Consider the following 25,459-nt stretch of genomic DNA (forward strand, 5'->3'; position numbering starts at 1 on the left):
AATCCGCAAAAGAGAAGATTTGGAACGGGAAATAAGTGGAAATGGGTTTGCTATATCGTGAAAACGCTGCTAAAGCGAAGGGGTCCGCCGGACATGACACAGTTCTGAGCTGACCTCAGCTGTCGAACAAGGCCGTGTAGATTTTAAGCCAGCGACAACGCACTTGCGTAAACTAGATTTCGTGGATAAATGGCTCAGTGCCTTTCATGTGTTTATGGCCATTTACGCTGTGCGTCACCCCAGCCGTATTTGCAAACGGTTTCTTGCTGAGCTATCATGGTCCGAGGGTACGTAAAGATTCTGACTGTCTTAAGTCCGCAATGGGTAGGCTAGAAATCGATCTCCAGAAATTACGCGATGAAATTGAATTAGGCAGGATTGCAGGACCCTTCTCACACCGGCAAGTATCTCTTTGGCAAGTGTGGCTGAGTTTCTGGCAAGTGTGCCTGAGTTTCTGCCAAGTGTGACAAATATGGCAAGTTTGCCAGGAAAATATTCCAGAATTTCTACCAAGTATGACAATAGAAAGTGGCTTTGAAATCGGCAAAAACAAATAAACCTGCCGCTCAAAATCTTCGCCAAAAACCAAAACACGGTGTCAATGTGTGGTTTTTGCACATATGGTTGGAAAATAATAAAATTGCACCATTTTTAATCCATGTACACCAAAGCTCAAAAGTAGGAGTGAAAGTTGTAAGGAATTTTCCCGATGTCAAGATTTTTCATGAGGACTTTTAAAATCTGAAAATGCTGAAATCACCATTAAGGTCTGACACAGAAAACGCCGATACAGAAACTTAAAACGTATTTTATTTGCATGGTTCTTTAAACAAACAAAAATTATCCTCCAGACGTCCTTATTTCCTCCAGGGCCTCGAAACCTACAGTGATTGTTTTGTGGATATTTAATTTGTGGATTTTTATTTCATCCGTTGATATTGAAGTTCAATTTAAATTAAATTTGTTCTCTTTAATAACTGAAATAACACATAATACAAATTTCATTACATTCAAACCCAGAATAACTCGCTTTAATAGTGTTATCACAAAAGTTTGTGAACAAAGTGATATTTCCATGTATATTTCTAAAATTATTGGGATTGTAATTTTAATTCATCAATTTTAATCATTTTAAACCGTGCAAAACTACCCAGATTTAGAACAGCTTATCTATGCAATACCGGGACAGATGTTCAGGTTTGACAAGCGATCTTGCTTCAGCTTATAGATTGATTATTCGTGAGGCAAGTTTTTATAAGAGTCAAGAGGGTCTTATTGAGCAATCAGCAGAAAAGACCCTGTGCATAGACTCACCTGGTCATAATATTTAACAGCTGACATTTTGGCAGAAGCACCCTGGAAAATCTGAATCAGGTGAAGAAGCTGAATTTATTTACTGAACAGAACGGAACTGGAACTTTGACCTGTTTGAATTTTGTCTAATCGACATCACTACCATCATTAGCCTTGGTGCATTTACGAATATCAATAGGCTGCCCATAAGACTTCCAGTCTTTGATATCAGAAGTTTTAACATGTCTGACCTCAAGGGAGCAAGGTTTGGTCCGAGCGTCTTATGTTGGATAAATGACAAGGATGGAATACCTCTTCAGTACGTGACAACTTCTGCTCGATAGCAGAGTGCAGGCTGTTGCCCTCGCTTTGTCCATGGTTACTCTCAAAGAAGTATATGGTGATTTCTTTTAAGTTTAATAATTCTGACAAGACACATTTGAACAATGGTGGCAGGATTGGCCGGCGCAACCATCACAGAAAAATCAACAGACTTCTTATCCTCCTTGTCAAGCTTTTGGAGTCCATGAGGTAAGAGGACACTTCACATTACCCTTGCCTTGTAATGGTTTCATTTGAGAGATAGCAAATGGTAAAATTATAAAATGCATAGAATATTTCACCCGTTAGATTTAGGGAGGTATATGTTCTGCTGCAAATCCAAAACAGAGGAATTGTGGCTGCTTTCCTCCATGGTACGTCCTTTACTTCAGTTCTTTGAGTTTCCTTACTTTAGAAATCTCTTGCCGGTACCTGGTATACGCAACTTGGTGATTTGGACGTTCTTCTTCAGTACATTTATGATATGTCTCGCCAATTCCACACTTTTTTTTCTTTTTGCCTTTGGATTTTCAGATTATGTTTTTTCATTACATCGAACGTAGCGCAGTCCAACTTGTAATTGCATCTCTCTCCCTTACATTTGTTCACTTGAAGGGTTTTTCTACCCACTACGAATCTGTGTGCCTATTCAGAGTAATAAGACAGCACTATCTTCCAGTTGTGTTTGACCAGCTTCTTCTTAGACTTTGGGTTGGGGAGGAGGGTTCTCCAACTCCTCCAACAATGGCACAACAGAACGAGCAACAGGCTCATCAATAATAATGCCCTATGGATATTCACCATCCGACTCGATGGCTGCATCAATTCTGAGTGTTGCTGAAACTGACCCTGTACAGGAAATATAATAAAAGGGACTTTACCTATATTGTAAGCCTAATTAGTTGAAGATTTGTATCATTTATGGTGACTTTGTTTGGGAATATTATAAAAGTAGAACAAGTCAAAAAAGTACACAACAACTTCCGAACTTTCCCCTTTGAATCGGAGCATATTGACATTTTCTTAGTCGCTCCTTCGACATCGAGTGGCATTACAGCTTCTGCAAGCAGAGTGCACAGATTTAGTTACAACCTAGTCTAAAAAAATGAGATTTTACAATGAACTTCTACTTCACAGTGGTCCACAAAAGTGGTATAACATCTTCCAAACTATACCAGTTCACAGTAATACGTGCCTGTTGGCTCGATGTTCATATGCGGAAGAAATGATGCAGCGAGTCAGAGTCAACAAAATAAACGTTATCATGCTTATCTTGTTTATATTTTGTATTTAGAATTACCTATAAAGGACAGATATATGACATCATAGTTCGTTTAAATATAATTTTGAGACAAAATGACAGAATTCTAAGATGATTTTATTAAATTTTTGTCTGAAAAGGGAATTTATGCAAATAACACCTTGTCCGGGGATCTCTATCCATTCCCATTTACAGAAACTGCGTCGATGTCAATGGTGGCGGAGAAGATGCTTGAGAACAAAAACAGACAAATGCTTCATGGGTGTCACCCAACCAAAGTACATGAGCCTTTGCAACTGATTCAATGTAAACATGTTCAATTCGAGGGATCAACCAACAAATCAAAGTTCTAAGAATGGAACTGTTTCAAGAAGCAAGTTGCACAACTAGAATTTGTTAGGCGAGGAGTCGGAAATATCCAGTTTTTTCAAGGGCTGCATCAAAAGCAACTTGATGTTTGTGTGCAATTCCAAATTTCAACGGGGGAGGCTGGTACTGTTGCAACTTCTGCATTTGTATCGTGATACACACTCACCTTAAAGGGGACTAATTTCGAACTGTGGGAAGGCTGGCAGCTGTTCATTAATTTCGATGTAAATCTCAAGACTGATACTTGTAGAATCTTCAAAAAGAGAATTCGAAACACGAGAAATGTGAATTTTGAGGTAAACCTTTAAAATTATCATTAAAATCAATCGTCATCCAAACTCAAGCCGTATGATGCCTGCAATGAGGATAATGTCCATAGATCACGTGGAAGAGCTGGTGATCCAGCATTACACAGGAAGTCAAGCTGGATGTTGTATGGTGCATATGGCTGGATTTAGTGCTGAAAAATAGACAGTGAGTCGGACTGGTTGTCAGGCTGTGTGTCACGTTTGGTGTTAGGCTGGATTTGACACTGGATTGCGCGATTCAGACCAGGCTGGGTGCCACGCTTGGTGTCTGGCTGGATGTCAGGTTGGGTGTTAGGCAGGATTAGATGCTAGACTTCACAGTTTGGACCACACTGAGTGCCAGGCTGGGTGTCGGGTTGGTTGTTAGGCAGGATTAGATACTTGTCTTCACAGTTTGGACCCCGTTGGGTGTCTGAGTGTAAGGCTTGACACTTTCACTGGGGGACGTACTGGTATTAACCAGCAGGGTCCGAGACGCTATCAAGAATATGGAAGTAAAAAAGAAAATAGACATACCAGAAATCATTTTGCGAGTCAAAGGATTTGTGTTTGTTGTTTTAACGCTTGCTCCATATGCACGTTAAAGTATGCGTGTTAATTAAAGCGAATAGGGATTATAGACAGTGAAAGTAATAAGTCCATAAGACACAAAGTACAAAAAATGTGTTGAACACTGTCGGACAGTTATGACAACCTTTTCCTAGCCGTGTCATCAGTACATGTATTTTAAGACTTAAAGGTTTTCATGGTGAAAGAAACTAGATCTATAGTAAAGATTGCGGTAACACCATGTATTTATCTATTATCAAGATGTATTTTTGCGTTGGGGAGATGTTAATTATTTATATATAACGGGTTTGCCCTTACCCAACGTATATTTATAAGCACTGTATGCTCAGTGCTTGTCCGAGAGCTTGCGAAAAAAAACCTCACAAGCTTACTCGGGTGGGACTCGAACCCACGACCTCCTGCTTACTAGTGCAGATGTCTTAACCACTCGCGGTACCCGCTGCTTCATTTGACTCGGACCGGCCAGCCGACCCCGGCAAGCTCGGTGGTCGAGTGGTTAAGACATCTGTACTAGTAAGCAGGAGGTCGTGGGTTCGAGTCCCACCCGAGTAAGCTTGTGAGGTTTTTTTTCGCAAGCTCTCGGACAAGCACTGAGCATACAGTGCTTATAAATATACGTGGGGTAAGGGCAAACCCGTTATATATAATGTATTTATCTCTTCTTTGATTATGTGTGGTTCTGAGAAGAACCGGGGAATAACTCGACGTTTCGAACAGTGTACTCTGTCCGTCTTCAGTGAAGAAAACTGCTGTTTTTTTTCAATTACTTTGGACACCAGTGTACGACCAGATTACTTTTTAATATCTTACCTACTGTCGCTAGGGTAGGTCATCATCATCACATCCCTCTCATCAGTGCCTTCAACATTCAAAAGAGTGGTCTCTGTGGGTAAAACCTGCAGGATTTAGCCCTTCCACCATGTTATTTCACTTTTCATTTTTACTGTTGTCTCCTTTGTAGAGGTTTCTTCGCAGCTACAAAGGTCTCTCACGTTGACAATGTTGAGAGAGCAATCCTTTGTTTACATTTGACAACCACATCAATATTATCTTTGAGAGGCACGCTTTATGCCAACAGATTCAACAAATTACAAAACATAATAAATTACATTTTAAAACTAGGCCGCACGGCAAAAAAACTTAAGGTACTGACTTACCTAATTCTTCCGTTCTTGAAGGGAAATATCTATTCGTACAACGTATAAAAAATTATGATTGCTCTGATGTATGAACAAGCCTTAATCCTCTGTATAAATGCCAAATATCAATGCCTAGCTTATAAAAAATGTTGCAAGATGCACACCACCTAAAACGAGATAATAAAGTAAAATAAGTCATCCCAAACCCTCTGGCTTGATCATGAATTTCACATGGCCCCCTAATTAACTTTTGACACATAATAGCTGTGACAGTAATATCCACAACACAGGTAATCCTGAAATACTGACTTTCAAACTGATTGCATCTAACAAGAACTTCATTATTTAGTGCAGGCCTGATGAATGTCATAAGCGAGGCCTATGCATAACGCTTAGGCCTAAGTCGTGTTGGGTTTAGCCTATCCAACGCACGATGACTGTGCCGATCCACACGGGTTGATGGTAAACCCTTAATAAAACATATGCTCAAGCATTACTGAAAAGGAAGAATTCAAATATATATTATTGAGCATTTTAATTATTACAATGCTTACCTTTACATGTAGCATGCAGGATGTATTTTGCCCCTTCGTCTGGTCATGATCGTAGCTCGTTGTGAGACATTCAAGTTACGAACCGACAAACATAGCACCCTCAATAAGTAGTATTGATATATTTTACAAACTGACCGTGTATGAGCTTTTTCGTTTCGTAAAGTCACAAGACATTTTAGAGATGCTTTGTATCTTGGAATCTATGGCGTTTCATGGGTTGAAGCTTCACGTGACGGTACACTATAACAAGTACGTTATTAATATTCAATAAAGTGAATCTCGAAAGATGTATGTAATTTGCCTAATTTCCCAGTTCGTAAAATCGCTGACAAATAAATCCAAGCGGTGAAACAACTGACACAGACAATCACAATAACAAACGAGTTTGAAAATACCATGTATTAGTCCGTTTACAAAACTTTTGCTTTTACAGTTTGTCTGAATTGTACATAGTCTACTCCGTAATTCCTCAAAGGGCAACCATGCACTTGGTTAAAACCTGTGTCGTGGTCCTAAATGTACAAATGCACCTGCCAAAAAACAGGGCAGCGAGAGGACAGGCACAAATATTGGTCAGGTCACTGAACTGCACAAAGACTGACTCGTCTTTGCAATACCCAGTAAATGTACAAAATGGAACAGCACATGAATTAGGAGGCATGCGATGCATTCTCCACGTTCATATTGGTAGAGAGAGTTTACATGCCTATAACCACACTAAAATCATCTGCCGCATTGATTGGCATCGTTAAAGAAATTAACACAAATTATACCACTTCCCATAAAGCCCAGACCTGTCAAGACGTATGAAATATTTTCAAAATGTGCATTGTTTTTTTTCCAGTAAAATTGGTTTTATGGAATGTATTTTATCCCAAATTCATGTGTGTGCAGTTTATTTATTATTTTTTTATTTTTGTTTTGTTTGTGTAGTATGTTTTTCAACTTTGTTTGTGAGGGATGTGTATTCTCCATATTGTTCTTGTGAGCTCTATTTGTAAAAAAATGGGGATAAATTGTTTTTACGAAAGGTAAATTTCCCAAGTTTAGGGGGCCTATCTTAAAGTTTTCAAGCTCAAAATGAACCGAAAAAAATATAATCTGAAAAAAATGCTTCCTAAAGTGAAAAGAAAATGGATCCCATTGCAACGACTTCGAGAGTGCACTTCTTGCACAAAGGAATTACGGTATAAAAAGAAAATGAAAGAAATACACTTCATATGATGAAATCAGAAAATGTATCTGGTAAGAACGATTTATTTCCTAAAATAGAAACAAGGTTTTTGAAAATGTTTTTCTTGGGAGCAAAATACGAAATGTATGTCTCAAACCAACTAACAGTGGAAAGTATCTGAAAAGTACAAACATTAAAAAGTACACATCCCTACATTACAAAATCTTTGATGTTAGGTTTGAATAAATATAATTTAGAAAACCTTTTTCCGCGGTAGTTTGTTTTAGAAATGAAAAAAAAAATGGGGACGGAATTTAGTTAGTGTGTTGCACATGCAACATTGACCAGCTCAACTCCTGCTGTGCCTAGTTGCGTAGTTTTCCACGCTTCTTAAATTCATTATTGTCAAAGAGTAAGTTGGTAAGTCAAATGACTTTTTTACCAAAAGAGGTATTGCTTCTCATCGAAGTTGGAGACGACCGGTTGGAGACATCCGGTTTATAGCAAAGTCTATTGGCATATGTAAAAAGAGAAACATTTTTTGACGGAAGAGAGACAGCCCCTCGTGTTGAGTGAGAGCAATGAGAGTGTCATTACAAACAGAAAACGAAAGAGAACAAAAATCATAAATTCATAAGGTAAGAGAGATTACATATCCAATTTCTTTGTAAGTTTGTAGATCCTCTGCTGCAAGTTTTTCTTCAGCAAGGGCTGGTTTCAGAGACCCTAGTTGAGCGACCAGTCCTGGAATATCGGTCGTGAACTTCCGTGCAATCAGTTCAGGACGTTTGCTAGATTTTACATACATTTTTCAAGAATTTGAGTAGTTCCTCTTGTTTTAGGGGACCAGTGGGGCAAGTAGGAAAACCCGCAGATCCAAGACAGTCTTCGTCTACGAGTCCTCCGACTGCGTCGAGTCCGCGTCAGTGTTATCAACCACATAGGCTGGGTGGAAAGGATGGGGATCCAGGGCTTGGGAGGCTGTGGGAGACGTGGGTTGCATAGGGAATGAAATTTTACGAGCCATTTTCCGAACAGGTTAAGGGGATTTTAGAGGAATGATACGGGGGGTATCTTTGGGCAAACGTTTGGAGGAAGAAGTTTTGTCCATTTTGTTACTTCAGAAAAAAGACGAGAAGGGGCAAGTGGGGATCCCCAGATGTACTGGTTTCGTTTATCCGAAGCCCCTCCAGATGCAACCTCAGCCGAGGCGCCCGCGGAGGCCACAGCCCTTGCGGATGTGGTCGGACTGTTTTATATTGTCGTTGATAAGGACTTGGACGTGATGGTGGAAGGACATGATGTGTGAAAGTTCTTTATTTTGAAGCCCAGGGGAACGGGGCGAATCTGACAGACAACCTTGCTGAAGGAGGAACGATTATGAACAATAACAGAGTTGGGTATTTTAGGGCCGGCGACCATTTAGACCCGGTTTGAAAAGGGACCCCCGGTAAGCTCGCCCGGTTGCAAAAACCCCTTTCATACCGGCCTGGCTACCGGCCTGGGATGCTGGACTGGTTGTTGATCTCGAACTTCTTCATCCTGGGGTCTATTGTTTGCAAGTACTGGTACATGTAATCTATCCCAGAAGGAACCTGCTTTTGGTTTTTAATCCTTCAGCTCTATACAATGTTTACACTAATTCGCTTAAACCCCTATTCATCTGTGCAAGCATGTTGGGGGAAGCCTTTCATCAGGGACTTTGAAATGCCAATGTGCAAACAGGCCTTATACCGGCCTGGATTAGGCTGAATACCGGGCAGGCATTATACCGGGTGGGCTACCGGGGGGCCCTTTTCAAACCGGGTCTAAATGGTCGCCGTCCCTTAGGATATACATTTGATAGAGTTGTACGAGTGGTGGGACGAACGAGTGGAGCCAGTTCTAGGAAAGTGCCGTCATGATCCAGTCCATTTTGAGCGACATCTATGATGACTTCCCTCGAGTTAAGATTAAAAGCGATTCTGCCATTAGAAATTCGTGGGGCTGATTAACTTCTTTAGCAGGGTGTACATTAGTAAAAGAGTCCATGTAAGATTGCATAGATACTGTATCAGACGCAAGGCACGTAACATCATGGTCCGTGGTAACGTTCTTGAATGGCTTGCCACCAGGAACAATAGGTTTGGAAGGAACCCCCTACGCTTGACTGAGCCTGAACAGAAGGCCACGCTTAGCTCGTCGTGTCGGCCAGACAAACCAGCGCAGCCTATGCAGGGTTTGACACGGAGTTGAGCTTAAAAATACAGAAAACTGTAAGACCCGACAGGCCCAAAACAGTCTTGCTTGATCTATACAATAAATAGAAAACACTATAATGAAGTCTAAATACGGCAACAAACTCTTGAATACACAAAATTACAACATACTCCGGAGCTCGAATGACACACGTCTAAGCTTAAGAAGGAGAAGAATGCCATAACAGCAAAATTTTGAAAAAGTCTAAAACAGAAAGAAATGACTTTTTGCAAATCGCAAAAGAGCTACAAAAGCCTGAAACAAAAAAAAATTACTTGTTTTCGAAAAATTGCATCAAAGCCAAGAAGAAAAACAAATTACGAAGACAATAGCTGCTTGGGCAGTACACTGAAGCAACTCAAAAGGAAAACACAACCAAAGGTTTATATACATGGCTTTAGGAGACAATTTACCGTAACCATTCGATATTTAGGGATGAGTTTAATTGTAAGATCATGAATATCATGTCATCTTTCCATTTAGTGTAAAATATATCTTGCATTTTAAAACAGCTGCACTCTTTTTTCACATCGGCGTTCGTAACCAATAACCCAGGAACACTGTTCATGAGTCCCATGAAAACGGGGTCTCGAATACGCCCCTGAAGTTTCCATGTGAAACCGTCCATGTAAAGTGTGATGCGTGGGTCTTATGGTATGTGCACAATGTGAATCCAACTCTAGTCGCCTACTGAATTGGCGAATTCAGCATTCCGGTTTGTCATACGTATCGGCATGATGCTTAGCCGATGACAAAGTGAAAAATTATTTTATGAATGTGTGGTTTCTTATTCAAACTGAAACGCATGTGATACCTACTATGTACCAAACACATAGTCTGTATTCAGACGTTGCTTCACGTTTTAGCTTTCAAATAATTATCTTTAATCCCCCTCATAAACTGACGCATCTATTTCACTTAGACAGCATGCACACTCTCGCACCATAAACGCCTATGATATGAAAAACTACAAATACGTTATTTCTCCTCCAAAACTTTTCACAGGTTAAAGGTAGCGCTGACGTTTACCTCCATTTTCAGTTTTTGGCCCACCTAAAGACTGTTTTTCCTTTTATTGGACATCTTGCTGAGATTTAAATTAACCTATAGTTGAGTTTTGTAAGCAACCATCATATTTTGCACAATCACAGTAGATACATAGTTTGCCTTGGAATGCTTTGAGCTTCGAAATACATGCACCGATGTAAAGCTGCCAGTCACTCATAAGAGTGGACATCGGTGTAGTGACAGATGAAACTTCGTATTTGCTTTTTCCAGTATATGTTTGACAATTTCGACTGATTAACACTGCAAGGAGCTATTGTGAATTTACCTACGATTATGCTACCTAATTGTGTAATCCAACACTCTCCACCTCTTTTGAACGGCCCAATGGTGACAACTAGTGACGGGAGATTTTAACGGGAGTGTCGTTGGCAATTTGGCCATAAATGAATTAAATTGGCTATAAATAAATAGTATATAAGTACATAAAATTATTAAACTTGCACGAGAAATGCTGGCTAAATCTGCTTACTGGTTCTTGTGTATTACTTACGTTGGTGGACAATGTGAAGGCTATAATTGATTTCTAAAAGTGCTCCAGAGACCTACAACTATTTTGTAAGATCTGGTCACATTTCATGATTACGTAACTCTCAGCAACATGACCCTCATCCGTGTATCTACATCTGTACACTATTCAATGCAATTGAAATGCATGACCCCATTGCAGAAATTGAAGATTCTGCTTAACTCCGCAAGACAATAGCTTGACGCAACAACCCCTAACAGCCTGCGGTTGCGCCTTTTTTGCCGTTTAATGTCGAAAGCAAGGACATAATTCTTTTTAAATGGCGCTGTGACGTCAACCATTTCAGAAATTTAACAATTGACAATTCGCTTGTACAAATCTGTAAAGTAAGCAAATACATGTTTTCACATTTTTTGCTAAGACACCTACCTTTTTAGGAGCTAGTACTCCTGTGGAGATCTGAAGAAAGTTGAAGACAACAAGAGCAATTCCTAGAATTTAAAAACGACAACAATACAGTTTAGCTTGAGGTGGTGATTTAAATTTTCCCCTCGAAATGAATAAACGATTTAACTGCATTCTTGCCAGAATTTGCAACAGTACTATCCGGATACCGTTTCGATTGATTTAAAAAGTCATTTCCACACGCTGTTCTTGTTTTTGGAAGTGCATTGGTCTACCTTAACTTTAATGTTCGCATTAGTTGCATTAAAGCAGGGGTTTATTTTTAAAGGCATATTTTCCCGACATCTGACTCCCTGTATTTCATGAAATGTCATGTACACAGAACCAGGGCTGTTAAACAGATACCAGTTTAAAGTTATCATTCTAATAAGTTATACCGACAAAAGAGCGAGTCAACCTTATCAAGCGATTTGAAGAGTAAGTTTGAGAGATGTCCACGTACACGCTTTCCTCCATCTACACTAACAAGTGTATAGCACATCGCTGGAGACATTATTACTTCATAGGAAGACACTGGGTTACAAGGTGTGTATTTGCCTGCAACTGGGGACCCCCTACACTGTTATTCTGCTGTGTAAAAAAGCGCTGTGTAAAATTGATTTTACACAATAATGTGTCACTATTGAACAACGTTGTGCAATCATATCCAGGTTGTGTTAATACTAAGTTGTGTAAGTTGTGTGACGTTATACAAACTTGTTATTCCCGCCAAAACTGAATTTAAGCAACTGTTGTGTAAACATTGTAACATGTGATAAGAAGTAGCCAATCACGACGCACCAAAGTTTACTGCGGCCGGCCGGCCGGATCGAAATCGCGGCGCGGATCGGAAGATGGCTGACGCTGACACGGCAGGCCTGCTGGCCGAGTGGGGATTCGAAAATTTGGTAGATCTATTTGACGGTAAGTAAGACAGCGGTTCATTAATTTCACTGAAAAGTACGAAGACGAGTAAAACGTTAGTATGGTTCTTTGAGTTGGCCTGCGACACTGAAAGTATTATAAGCCTACGTAATCATGGTCAGCTTGCACTGTTTGCGACCGTCATGACCGTGTACGGCCGGTGGTAGTCGTAGGATACGGCATGGTACGTGTACTCCCGTACAATGAACAATTCTAGATGAAACTTTTTAACTCCCCTTTTTGAACGGCAAATTACATTTAGGCCTACTTCTGAAATGCTCAAATTCCGTACGTAGGCGACGAGGATACCTTGGGTGTTTGCAGGATTACATGTTTTTGTGAGAAAGAGGGAGGGTTTTGATTTTGAACTTTGAGTTTGACGGACATGTTCACTCATCAACTTCGTTAGGCCCATGATAATTTAGTTCATACATTATGTCTTCAATATTATAAGGCCCTGCTCATGTTGAGCGCACGTCTTCTGTCGGTCGAACATGTACAGTGTATACGTACGTACATATGTACATGGGTACTTGACCTGAGGTCAATTCGCATACCAACCATGCGCTGGAGTGAAAACAAAACAAAACGCTCTGAGGGAGTGTGGACCTTGCGTTTTCAGTGTAGCCTATATCTAACTTATTCCTAATATTAAACTTATTCGAAACTTAAGTAAATATAGTACACACACTCACGACCACTCATCCCCTCCTCCATTTTTAGGCCCCACATTTATATTTCATTTTGAACTCATGTTTTTTACGTTATAAATACCTGGTGTGTCAAATTAGTACATGTATTGGGATACTCTTAAAAGAGAGCCATTTACAGCAACACAAACACAACCTCAGTATTAAAGGTCAGATACACAGTAACTGTATATCTGACCTTTAATTCTGAGGTTGTGGGATTGATGTGGTGACAGTCGACGTCACCATATTTATTATAATGAGTACCATTTATAAAGGCAGCGATTCGTTTGTTTGATTCCAGGGTACCCAATGCGACAGGCACGCTGATACGTGTGTATGTTAATTTTGTACAATTCAAAACTGGTTCCCGTTGAATCCGTGCATGCATAACGAACGAGCAGGGAACCAAGGAAACGAATTTTCATGATCTTTTGTGATACTCGACCTAAAATAAAGCATATATTAATGTTTCAACTTTTAATTCTTTCGTTCCCTGCACGAGCATTATGCATGCATGAATTCATCAACAGGATGAGTTTTGAATGTTGAAAATTAACATACACAATCTTCGCACCTGTCGTGCCCGCCGGGTGCCCTGAAGTACAACACATGAATTGCAGCCTTCATTGGTATCCTGTTTATAATGAACATGTCTATGTCCACTGTCACTGGATTAAACTGGGATTTCTGTGGTGAAATACAAGGGAAAATGCATGCCGTTAAGGAGCTATGTGTGAAAAATCAAAGTTGGAGGAATACGAAAATGTAAGTGGCATTGTTGAGTCACAAGTATTTTAAAAGCTAGGTATTCGGATTCAAAGTTTGCCGTGACAATTCTGCCTTTTGGATTTCAAGCGTTTTGGTCATGCCTTGAAGTAGTGCTGTGAATGGTGACCGGAAAGAGAGCCATAAAATTACAGCCCTATCATGCCTATGGGCTAAAATTTCAACTAGCGTACATGTAGGTGTTGTACAAATTTTAATTTTTTGCAGCTTGATTATTGATTGATTGATTATATTGGGAAGAAGTTACAGCAATATGTAACCCGGACCCGCTTTCATCAGTATACTTAGACATATATATGTGTCAAATTCGTGGCCATTTTGTAAATTCCTCTCCCCCACCCCATAGTCACTGCCAAAGGTTGAAACTAAGTACTATGTATGTTTTATGAAAACATCTACCCTATTTCTTGATCTGCACACACAAAAACTCGAAAAGCAGCCTCGATCTATTTCTCAGTTTCCCAAATTCCAAACCAAAAAACCCCCCATATTATTTATTCTGAACACAAAACATATCAGACGAGGCTAACTTAGAAGGCAATACTACATGTAATGCATTAATAAGCCATAAGTCTAGTTTGTGTTTGTCTATTTCTTTCATCAGAGGAGCGTCAAGAACTGGCCATGAGCGTTCTACCATTACTTTTCGTGGGGAGGAGCACGGGAATGAAAGGAAGATGCACCCCTGCAGAATCACTGAGATCATTTATAGATATGAAACCAGTAAGACATTTTAATTTCACTGTCACAAAGAGGAAGTTAAATTGTGAGAACAAAATGGTGGCATGTCTGGAAATGTTTGCCCAAAAGCTGCTCCATTGTATATTATGACTTGCATTTGTCATATGGTCATTCTTTGTTTTTCCTTGAAAGTCATGACTTGGCAAACTTGTTTTTTTTAAAGCTATTGTCACGAACATTTGTACCATGATGTTTCATAAAACTCAGTCCCGTACAAATGGTGTTGTGATTGGTTGATGAAGTCATAAATAGCCCATTTTATCACCAATTTTTAAAGCTGTTTTTCCAAAAAGGCACATTAAGTATATACTTTTGTACAAAAAAGTGTTTTGGGCATTGTGTAATGATTATGAATATTTTTGTTATACATTTATTTCTTATTAAACAGGAAGGTACAGATATCCAGCACTTCATGGCGACCATTCCTGCCAAAGAACGTCCACAACCTTTCATTTTGCTTCTCGGAGGAACCCGCTTCAAGCCGAACCAGGTGTTTATGGTTGTAGAGAGAAAGGCTGTGGCTTGCTCCTCTGTACTTCAAGCAGTTGACACATGCATGAAGATGATCGACGTGCTGGATGTAGACTATCAGCCTCAGTGTAGTGCTGTGTGGAAGCTGCTACAGCACGTCGTCTATGGATTGCCACCTGGTACCCTCACTGGTGTGTCACTGATTAACTTTCGAACATGGCTAAAACATTTGACCGAGGATTAGCTAGGGTCCTGGATATAGGGACTGTGAATGCTATTTTCCTTAAATTTGCAGTACTCTCAGTTTCGAAAGCCAATTTTTATTCAGTAACTGTGTTCATTTTTCGTCTAATTCATAATCTCATCCTTGGAAGGTGCATGTTCTCTGTGCTTAGGTGAAGTCACCATTTGAGACTTTGCAGTACGCCATGTTGTTTCATCTGTCATATCAATTAGCTGCTCACAAAAAAGAGTGTAATTTTTTCTTGGTTACCAGCTTTTTAAATAACCAAGATTTTATTTATCTAAAATTTCCATTTGGTTGAGTATTTTTGACTCCAAAGAAATTACTCTGGGAACCCTAACCCAAAATTATCTTCAAATATGCGGCCTGCTGCTGATATGCGCTGTTAAAGGTCATCAAACTTTTAGGTGTGTCAGACCTCTTTAAAATTGTGAGATTGGTTTTGTTGATCAGAAGCCGTGATACATTAGTCATTTTACATACTGGATACATTTAAGGTAGAGCATGACAGGCTACTGTGGAGACTACATTTGAACAAGTGTAACTGAACAATGGGGCCAAATTCATGTTGGTAAAAGTGTTGCCCCTGTTGAAATCACTGAGGTTAACAGAATGTAAGCCTACCCTTATTACAGCCCATTATAGTGTTTTCCACCAGTGCAACCACATGCATTTTGATAGTATGAGGTTGAAATTGTGATTTTTCCTTGATAGTGCCAGCATTGGTGAAAGGTGATGCAAAGACATGTGTTAAGCCAGTTGTCTTGAGACACCATTATCACTGACTTGATGGAGTTGATGAAAAAAAGTGGAGTTCATGAAAAAAAACAGTGTTACTCAAAATTTTTGGAAAGGTGATTTTGAGCAGTAACTGCAGAACCAGTATTTTAAATTTCATTACATGTTTTGAAGAGTTATACAGTAAAATCGTTTTTCTCACAGGGAGCTGGAGGTAACTGTGTTGACAGTGCTTCATCATGGGACCATAAAAAGTGCGTTTCTCCCAAAGTATTACACTGTCTGGCTGCACTACATGATGCACAGTCACTCCTAACTCAAAGTGTTGTATTATTAAAGATAGCCCTTTTCCCTCCATCCAGCAGGTACATACTGTTAAAATGAGATTTCAAATAGATCAGCATTCCAGTGTAATATTAGAAGCAGCTTACTTGCAAATGTAAAGACTCGGTTTTTATAGATACACCACATTCCAGGATTGCCATAAAATACACTGATGCGGTGGCCTGTTACATTGGTTTTGATGATCAAATTTCACCAAACCAAAACCTGATTTAAAAAATAATTTTCAAAGCTTAAATTTTTCGTGAAAACAACATATGCAAACAAGAAGAGTCACTGTTACAGTATTTGTTTACTGCTGTTTGTGAAAAACTAGCAAAGGGATTTGTCATGTGGTAATGTATGCATTTTCTCTGTTATTGTCAAAAAAATTAACAAGATTTAAATCTGAACCAATTCTGTATTGCCATTTTGTTTGTACATGTGTATATCGACTAGCCATTCCCCAATTCAGTTAGAAATACACAACGTTTGTGTAAAAATTTAACCATTTGTTGTGTAAATCATTTCAACATCAGTTGTGTAAGACAATTATTGTGAAGAAATAGTACACAACTGTTGTGTAAGTTTATTTTACACAATTATTGTAAAGAAATAGTACACAACTGTTGTTTAAAAATTACACAACCAGGGTTGTGTGAAGTGTTTACACAACTGTTGCTAGGTTCATATAGTAAACAGCAGTTGTGTAAAATTTTACACAACTTGTGTAAAATTTTACACAACCGTATATTGTTCCTCTTTTGTTTGTACTTTAACTTTTTTAGAAGACCACCCATATGTTTTGCACTCAGTTGTCAATCGGAGACCCTCTGTCAATTGGGGACCTTATTGTCCTCTATTGTTCAGGGTCCCCAGTTGAATGCAGAAACAAACTCACACACAACCCCCCCACACACACACAACGCCATCGCACCCTACATTATGCGGACTTCTTTTGTGCAGAGGTCCACACTGTGTATGCCACGCATGCGCACACATGCAAACAAACACCACCCATAATGTGTTTAATTAAATGTATCCTACCAAATAACGAATATACCCTTATCATGATCTTAAAACTATTTCAGGAGTAACGAGGAACTAGTTTTTTCTCTGTAGACGCAACGAGGCCACGCATTAATAGTCTTCTATACGTTTCATGAGGCTATTCCTACTATAGCTATTTTGTTTCATTTAGCCCCGTAGCAAACTTCCGGAATTAGCATTTGGGCCTACGGGAATTTCTCTTTCCACCCCTCCATATGCAGCCCTCCTCCTGTGTGTACCCGTGAGGGTTACTGCTTCAGCCTTGAGCATCTAGAAAGATATTTTAATTACAAACCGCATGCGAGAAAGGTCCAACTACACATTACTCAAAAGTCAACTGCGCGTTTTGCAAAACTTACCCTTCAAAGTTGTATCCTTCAAGCTGTTTCAAACAATTTGCTTGTAGTTTTATTAGCCTTTGTCACACTTGATTCCTCAAAATATGCAACTTTCCACAGATCTGTAGAGATACAACTGTGCATATGCTTTTATAGCAGACTGGAAAGCCCAACCAATGAACGATTGACGCGCTGTAGGGTGTACCATTCTTTTTTTCCATGGGTACGTAAATTTGGTCTTAAAGTCATTAAAAATGACCAAATCTATTCACTCCACAGTGTGAAATGAATAAAATTCGGAACTTCTCACCCTTTTTAAAATGGTACTACCCATCTACGGCATTGCGTATGTTCGGATTTCCCGTTTTCTATAATTAGAAACGAAAGCAACCTACCTTCCTAGGAAGGTAGGTTGCTTTCGTTTCTAATTATAGGATCCTATCGACAGAAAAAGAAAAAGTATAATCATGTAAACCTTTTGCATAGACTAGGTGGGTGTACCCGCACCGTACAGCACACATGGCATAATCTGAGAGTGAACACATGCAAATTAAATGTACATAATCAACGCAAAAACATGTACGGTTGGGGAAAAAAGAGCTTTTACATCGAGAAGAAAATCACACAAGGGAGTGTTGTACTGGGAATATTTACGTACATGCCGTCGCGGAGCAGCATTCGATATGGCAAAAATAATTTTGTTATAAAAATAAGATTCAGGGTGTGAGTGGGTCAAAATCAAAAACGTTTTGAAAAAATTGAAATTATAATTCATTTTTTTGTATATGTTTTTGCATTTATTTACACATTTATAAATTAGATGTCGACAATTTTATTGAATTATATCACAACACATGTAGCTTTTGTTGTCAATTTTTACTGATTTAGTAGCCTGTCGAGGTGTTTGTGCTTATCCCAACCCACAGAAGTTCTGTTAATCTCAAATCATTTGTCTTTGTCCCTCTTTCACCTTTTATATCACTGATAACATTTTAGGAAAGCCATTGAACAGCAATTTGGTTTGGTTTTTGGCAATACCTGGGGCGTGTAACTGGCCCATAATTTGTCCATATCATTGTCCTTAATTTAGTGTTTTTCTTGTATGTTGTCTTTAGTTACTAACTGAGAAATAATAAAAGAAATGAAATGCCGTGCATGATCTGGCAGCATCCAGTTTCTTTTTCTTTGCAGAAATGAAGGTTGAAATATTACAGGAAAGGAAGGAGTGTGCATATTAATATTAACAAGCATCCAAAACCCCGAAATTCATGTTGTATTGTATGTTGCAACCACAGTGAAGTTAAAAAGTACAAAAAAGAACTACTGTTCATATTCACTTTAAGAAATTGTGCCATGGTTGTAGACAAATAAAAGGGCACTGTCCTCTTTGTGGGAAAAAGCTGGACGATCAACTGGCCTTTTTATATTAAAACGCAACTAAACATACCTGAAATGTCAGGGAAATTACAATATCGAGAGGCTTTATTAAAGCAAAGCTCCTTGATCAGCTAAAATGTTCAAAACATCAGAAAAACAGAATACCAAGTTAAAACAATTGAAATGCAACCAGTGTCAAATGCTTTAATTTCTAGAATTTCTGGTGGATAACAATAAGCCTGTGTGGTAAATATTCAATGGACTAATTAGAAGGAAACAAGTAGCGAAAATATTTGCGATACACAAAACTTCTGCTAGATAAAATGTTACCATTGGTGAAAATTCAGTTATTATACCAAGGCTATGAAGTCGAGTCTACACATCTTCAAGACACTGTTCTGTGTACAAAAATTGCAGATTACTGCCGTACACCTGGAAATGCTTCGAGCAGCATGTTAAACTACAGGTACTGTACTTTTTGTAGGTAATAATCACCCTTAAATTTGCAAAGCTTCGTCAGAGAATTCTCTGAATCATCAACCTGACAACAGTATACAAGTATAACATGGTACAGGGAAAGTGTGAAAACCAATGTTCTTGCGGTGTTGGGTGATTGGGACTATCTCCCAAGGTGAAACTGAAAAAGTCCCAAATCATCCAATACCAAGAGGTCATTAGTTTCCCCCACACGTATGTCCCCCTGCATATCAGGTTGTATTTATTTAATTTTTTATGTCATAAATATTCTTTAGGTAAAAGTGTTGAGCTCCTGGAGCCTGATGAATAATTATGAGGTTTAGTAATTAACTGTTACACTTTAAGCATCCATTACGCAATTGCACTGGTCTTAAACTGGTCTTAACATCAAGTCAAAAGGAATCCAACACTTCGACATGTGCCTCATGTACATGTACGTCTATCTTTACAAGACTACTTGTACAGTTAAGCAAAAAGAGTACATGTAACTGGTTTTCACAATAGGAAAATGTTCAACACTAAACAATTCTGTGACATTTTCAAATACTTTAATTTCTTGCATGAGAGGAGCACAGATTTAATATGGAGGGCATTAAAGATGACAAAAGCAGAATCCCCAACTTCAGCAGCTAAATGGAAGGCACATGTACATCTAGGTGCAATTAACCGGCAGGTTGGTAAGCATATTTAGCCCTCAGAGAAGAACGATTTTTTTTTTTAAGTAGAAGGTCTGACATAGCTGTACATGTCACATAGGTTTTAACAAACATTTCAGGTTATTTAATAACTTTATTGATTTTACTAAGAACAAAAGAAAAACAAAACTTGAATGAACGTAGCAAAAGTACCACATCTGGGTAGGTAAGCAAACCCTCAACAGTACTGCATCATTCCCCAGCCTAACCAACACAGTTTAGGACTGCTTCCATCTATGTACAGATGAAAATTAAAGTTGTACTCAGGTTTGAGTTATTGGCATTTTTTTTCAAATTGTATTTTTGCTAAGCTTCATGTACATCCATTGATCGAAAAGCTTTACCAAGGTCACCATTCAACTGCAGTTTTGTACAGCCTGGGCACGTGCATTTCGTGAGTACATTGATATCATAGGACACAACACTACATGTAGTAGAGTAGGATATTCTGGTAACAATAAATAACCTGCATAAATCTGTATATACGAATGTGGACCTGGATACATTTGTTCATATTCAATCATGACTCCATGTATCACAGCAAACAGTAAATAGAATAAACAGCAAACATTGTAAGGCCAACCTTGTAAACTCTGACCGGCCATCCTCGTCTGACAGCATGAAATTCAAGAAAGGCAACCTGTAGCTCATCAAATAATACCAACCAAAATCACTCACATAGCATCCAGCTGCTCCATACATTTTAAACACTTTGCAAAACTCTATCATTTGATTAATAACTAACTCTTCATTTGTTACAAGATAAGCGATGGTAGGGAGATTGGAGTCTGGTATATGTACGTCCATGATAAGACACAAGTGGAATGTTTTGTAAAATGAATCCCATAAAATTAGGTATTGGCAAATGACCACTGTCCACATAAAATGATGAGTTTCCCAGTAAATTTGCACTGAGAGTGAACACATCTGCACACTTAGACTCCTCTATTTGTACATGTACTGAGAGTGAGTTTATCTGCACATGGAGGCTCCTCTATTTGTACTAAGAGTGAGCATATCTGCAACATCAAGACCTTCTTTTCCTACTAGATGTGTGTGTGCTCACTTACAGTACAAAAAGAGGAGTTCCAGTGTGTAGATGTGTTCACTCACAGTACCACTAGATGAGTCTCAGTGTGCAGATGTGTTCACGCTCAGTACAAAAACATCTCGTTCTGTACTGTCAGTGAACACACCTTCACACCAAGATAAAGGTTACATAGTGCATTTATAACAAGTTAAACGGGTGAAGGTCAATAAAAGCTAATTATTATGCCTGCCAATATGTACATGTATACCCGCAGATTCCAAAATGCATTACATGTAAGTGTTATTTCCATGACAACACGGTATTTTAAAAACAAATTTCATGGGTTTTCTTTTTCATCAGGAATAATGCAATACGATCAACATGATCAAACCTGTTCGGTGGCATCACGGCAACATACCTGTACATGTACATGTACAAATGCTATTACGATAAAACCGACATTTTTGAGCTATAACTCTACTTTTCAGAGCTCAAAAACAAATATTGGAAATGATCATGTACATGTACATAAATCATGGACACAGGCAAGAAACCAACTTCCGTTTTATATTAAACAAGTAAAATATAACGCATGAACAAATGAGACCAATTCCAGGAAAACCCAACACTAAGAATTTCACAAAATGATGTTGCTGGTATGAGCATTCATTTAAACGAGGTTTCAGGCCAGAGAAAACAGCAATATTTCCTCACTTTATTCCCAGTGTTTGTTCTATCCACTGCAACAGTTGGAATGTTGTTCCACCCCTCAATTTCAAACAAATTCCAAATTTTTTCTTTCTGTGCTCTTTCAAGTGAAAATTGACTGTTATCTTCCCGCTCCCCAAAATTTCACTGTAGATTTCAAAAAGGTAGTACTTTTTTCCAGCGAAGTCTAGGGCTTTGCTGGAGTTGGTCAAATACATTTATTTAAACAAGTAAAGAACAAGTATAATTCTAAACAGTAAACAGTAAAAAGCTGAAAAAACCCTACCAAAAAATAAAAAATGACACTGACTATGACTACTGACTCTGTGATTCATGATTTTAAAGGCATTTCAATTTTCAGGATCCCTGAATTTTATGCATTACTGGTTGCCACCATGGCAAGTTTGACATACTGAACATGTACAATTTTCTCCATTACAAGTTGGAACTGTAGACAACAACCGTCCACATTTTCAGCCCAAATACTTTGTTATAAAATGACTTCAAAATGGAATGATTCAAGAAGGCAGAAAAGTGAAAAAACTAACCATTTTTTAAGCTTGTTCACGCTTTCTTCTATCAGCCTGAAGTATGTTCCAAACCTTGGATTTAATTTGCACAACAATTCCACATTCTAGATTTTTGTTTTTGCCCTTAGCATGCTTACAGAGGGACTCTGTAGGGATTTTCCCCAATTTCAAACATTTTCTTAGACCAGGGTGATTCATAATAGCCTCAACCTCTTGGGCTTTCCAGGGCTGTCTTGTGGTAGCTTGCCTAACACAACTGTGAGCACGTTTGTTTTTGCTTTTCTCACTTAATTTGAAGCCAGTGTTTCCTCCTTTTGGGGCATGTTTTTCAGGTAGAGATTCATCATGTCGAGCACATGGTTCCTGTTCAACTTCTGCTCTTTCAGGCACAGCATCCTCATCTGAGCTTTGAGAATTCATATGTCTGTCTGTTTCATCAAGCACCACCTCATCAAGTGATTACCCCTGTACTGATGTATTTTGCCTTGCTCTAATGCATCTAGGAGTTTCCCAACCTTACCTAGGATAAGAGCTTCATGAGGCAATCGATAGTATTCTATATGTACTAAGATGTCGTGACCCAAGTGATTGGCCAATCGTTCTAACTCATGTTTTTTTTTTCAAATTCAACAGTTGACTCATAGTCGCAACATGCTTTCTGAGTCTAGCTGCAGTCAGCGTTTCAGGGTTTTGTGCTCTGCACTGTTTTGCAAGCATGCGTAAGCAGTCACAACCCCTATGTGGGCCTGTTGCATTTGCATTAACTCTGGCAAAAGTGTATGGATTTTCAGGATGAACACCGACTTCCTCACGTGAGTTAACAAGCATGTCGACAGATTCTCTGATGTTTGGAGTGAAACACCTCTGTTCCTTTTTCCTCGTATATACACTATGGCAAGTCTGTCAATGGAAAGTTTCTCAGAGAGGGACAGTGGCTCCATCACTTCACTGTGTGCATCAACTCCACGAGCTACTTTTTCTGGTAAGATTCTACCTTGAGAAACTGGGTCTCTCTCCTGGCCTCCTCCTGTTATATACAATGAGCTGGGCAAGGGTTACTTGTGCCAACTGTGTAAAGCTTTCCCCTGAAATGCCGCACTGCTTTATTTGAGATTTAATTCTGTTCTCTTCTTCACGCATGTGTTTGTGCAATTTCAGTATGCCCTCTGTAAGTGGAAGCTTTGGGGGATCATTCCATTTGGAAGCACCTGCCTGCTGTAATGCATGCTCCGAGACTCGAGTTCCCCATTCTAACTGCATGAGTCGTTTAAACCCTCCTGTGTTGTTCCCATCCCCAATAAAAACCCCTGTTTTTAGGGCTTCGGCATCTACAATTTCAGCCATCCTTTTCAGTATATGGCCATGTTTCTTTGCCAATGATGGGGTAGTAAACTCAAAGGTTGCATCATCAAACTTTGAGCATTTCAAAGCAGCATCAACAACTGTGTCAAAGTTCTTAGGATTGACCAAATATTTTGCAGTAATGACTTGGTCATTAAGACCCCACGCAGTAAACAGTAGGCGTGAAGCCTCCCTCATTTTCTGCGCAATATTGTGATTGCTGTTGTTTGTATGACCAGCAGAAGCTGCATAATGTTCACCCAATTTTAAAATCAGGGGATCATTTCTGGCAACCATGGTTACATAATCTTGCTCCATCCCACTTAGTACTTTCTTTAGAAACACAGAAACATGGTGTGTTACTGGCATAAGAGCAGCCCCTTCTTTAATATGCCTTGAACGTTTTTTGCTTGTTTTACGTTGTGGGCATGTTTTGGTGCCTCTATAGGGCCTTTTTATTATAGAGGCCTCTGCAATCAGAACAAAAATGTAATCACTGTTTTTTGACCTGTCACCATAATTTGGTCGCTTGTAAACAATAAGTTCACCATTTTATTGTGCTCGTAGTCCCAAGCTTTTCTTAAGGCTGCAGTGAGGTCCCTTCTCTCTTTGGTATTTTTTTCAAGTGCAAATATTTTGCATAACTCAGTTTCTTCAGAGTGTATATCTTTCCAGTGCTCTGTCAATTTTTTGTAAGGCTTAAGGCAGAAAACACAGTAATGTCTTTTGTCCCATACCCTCTGCCCTTTTTTGCTGTGTTTGCTGAAGATTCAGCCATGGAGTGATTTCTTCAAGCACAATTTTCTTTCCAGCTTTCCCCTTTTCCTTTTTTGCATGTCATGTCAGCAGATTTTCCCTGAAAACTAGGTGTATTTGAACCCTGCTGAGACATTGCTGTACACACCCTCTGTTTTGGTACCAGTAGGTCATCAGAAATGATGGTAGATGAATCACTGAGTCACCAGGAAGTGTTGCACACCAGTGATCCTGATGTTGTTCACTTGAGTCAAGAGGAAATGTTCTGTGGTGCAAGTCTCCGGATTGTTCACCTGAGTCACCAGGAAGTGTTGCACACCGGGAGTCTTGAGGTTGTTCACTTGAGTTGCCAGGAGGCATTTCAATCCGAGAGTCTCAAGGTTGTGTACTTGAGTGGCCCAGTGCTGCACACAAGTCTCTCAATAGTTCACTTGATACTCCTCATGGTTCATTTGGAGGCTACAAGTACCATATTTACAAAACATAATGACCAACATGCTACATATATGCTGCAAAACTAAAAGCGTATTTTCCCCCCAAACCGACAAGTATTTACTATCAAAGACGTGAATTGAACACAATGGAAAGCTTGGGGTTTCATCCAAATGTGTCTCAAAAAAGGTTGATGAATTAACTGGTATGGTGTACCTACTTTGTCCCAGAGATTAATTAATAAATCACCTTTGTTTCGGCCAGGAAACTACCAAACGTGCATTGATGACCCTCGTTTTTAAACTGAAAAATGTACATGTAAGGCACATTCTTAACTTCTTTGCCATTAGTCAAAAAGTCATACTTTTTGTTGAAAAAAGTTATGACCAATCACAGATTGCATTTCACGTCTTTCCTATTGTGACGAAACAGGGGTAGGCATGAATGCCAGTCAAAGTCATGAATTATTAAGCATTGCGTTGACCAATCAGCGTTGCGTAGAGCACTAGGTCTGGGCGCTTGCGGCGTGCTTAGAGCGCGCACAATCAGTTAGTTTCGTAGCTGGGTCGCAGAGTGGCAGGATCGTGGAAGACGCTGTCTACC

At 39.2% G+C, this 25,459-nt stretch overlaps 2 protein-coding genes and 1 pseudogene across 4 annotated transcripts in view; 1 reads left to right on the forward strand and 2 right to left on the reverse strand.

Annotated features, from left to right (window-relative positions):
- Window positions 1-17,768, reverse strand: part of LOC110983887 (uncharacterized) — a 48,646-nt gene extending 30,878 nt beyond the window's left edge. The window contains exons 1-4 of one of the 3 annotated variants that reach the window (XR_015426817.1): window positions 17,532-17,768; window positions 11,191-11,252; window positions 3,411-3,497; window positions 800-2,463 (exon numbers count right to left, since the gene is read on the reverse strand). The gene's annotated coding sequence lies outside the window, so the exon portion shown is untranslated. The other 2 variants (XR_015426818.1, XM_087142505.1) reach the window with 2 other exon arrangements.
- LOC147797745 (uncharacterized) lies at window positions 11,990-16,547 on the forward strand. Its single transcript, XM_087142872.1, has 3 exons — window positions 11,990-12,129; window positions 14,212-14,330; window positions 14,737-16,547. Exons 1-3 carry the CDS (start codon window positions 12,060-12,062, stop codon window positions 15,061-15,063), a joined length of 516 nt encoding a protein of 171 aa, XP_086998998.1. The 5' UTR covers window positions 11,990-12,059; the 3' UTR covers window positions 15,064-16,547.
- A 1,246-nt stretch (window positions 17,769-19,014) lies between the features above and the next one.
- Window positions 19,015-24,149, reverse strand: LOC147797746 (uncharacterized; annotated as a pseudogene).
- Window positions 24,150-25,459: the final 1,310 nt, after the last annotated feature.

Source organism: Acanthaster planci, linkage group LG10, assembly GCF_054643075.1.
Source record: "Acanthaster planci isolate LZ-2023a linkage group LG10, COTS_SCS, whole genome shotgun sequence".
In the NCBI taxonomy this organism is placed as follows: domain Eukaryota; kingdom Metazoa; phylum Echinodermata; class Asteroidea; order Valvatida; family Acanthasteridae; genus Acanthaster; species Acanthaster planci.

Bases quoted from the DNA above. Each gene is read 5' to 3' on its own strand.
- LOC147797745 (XM_087142872.1), top strand. From the start codon at position 12,060: ATGGCTGACGCTGACACGGCAGGCCTGCTGGCCGAGTGGGGATTCGAA. The intron at 12,130-14,211 runs GTAAGTAAGACA...TTCTTTCATCAG, and splicing joins TTTGGTAGATCTATTTGACG to AGGAGCGTCAAGAACTGGCC. The intron at 14,331-14,736 runs GTAAGACATTTT...CTTATTAAACAG, and splicing joins CATTTATAGATATGAAACCA to GAAGGTACAGATATCCAGCA.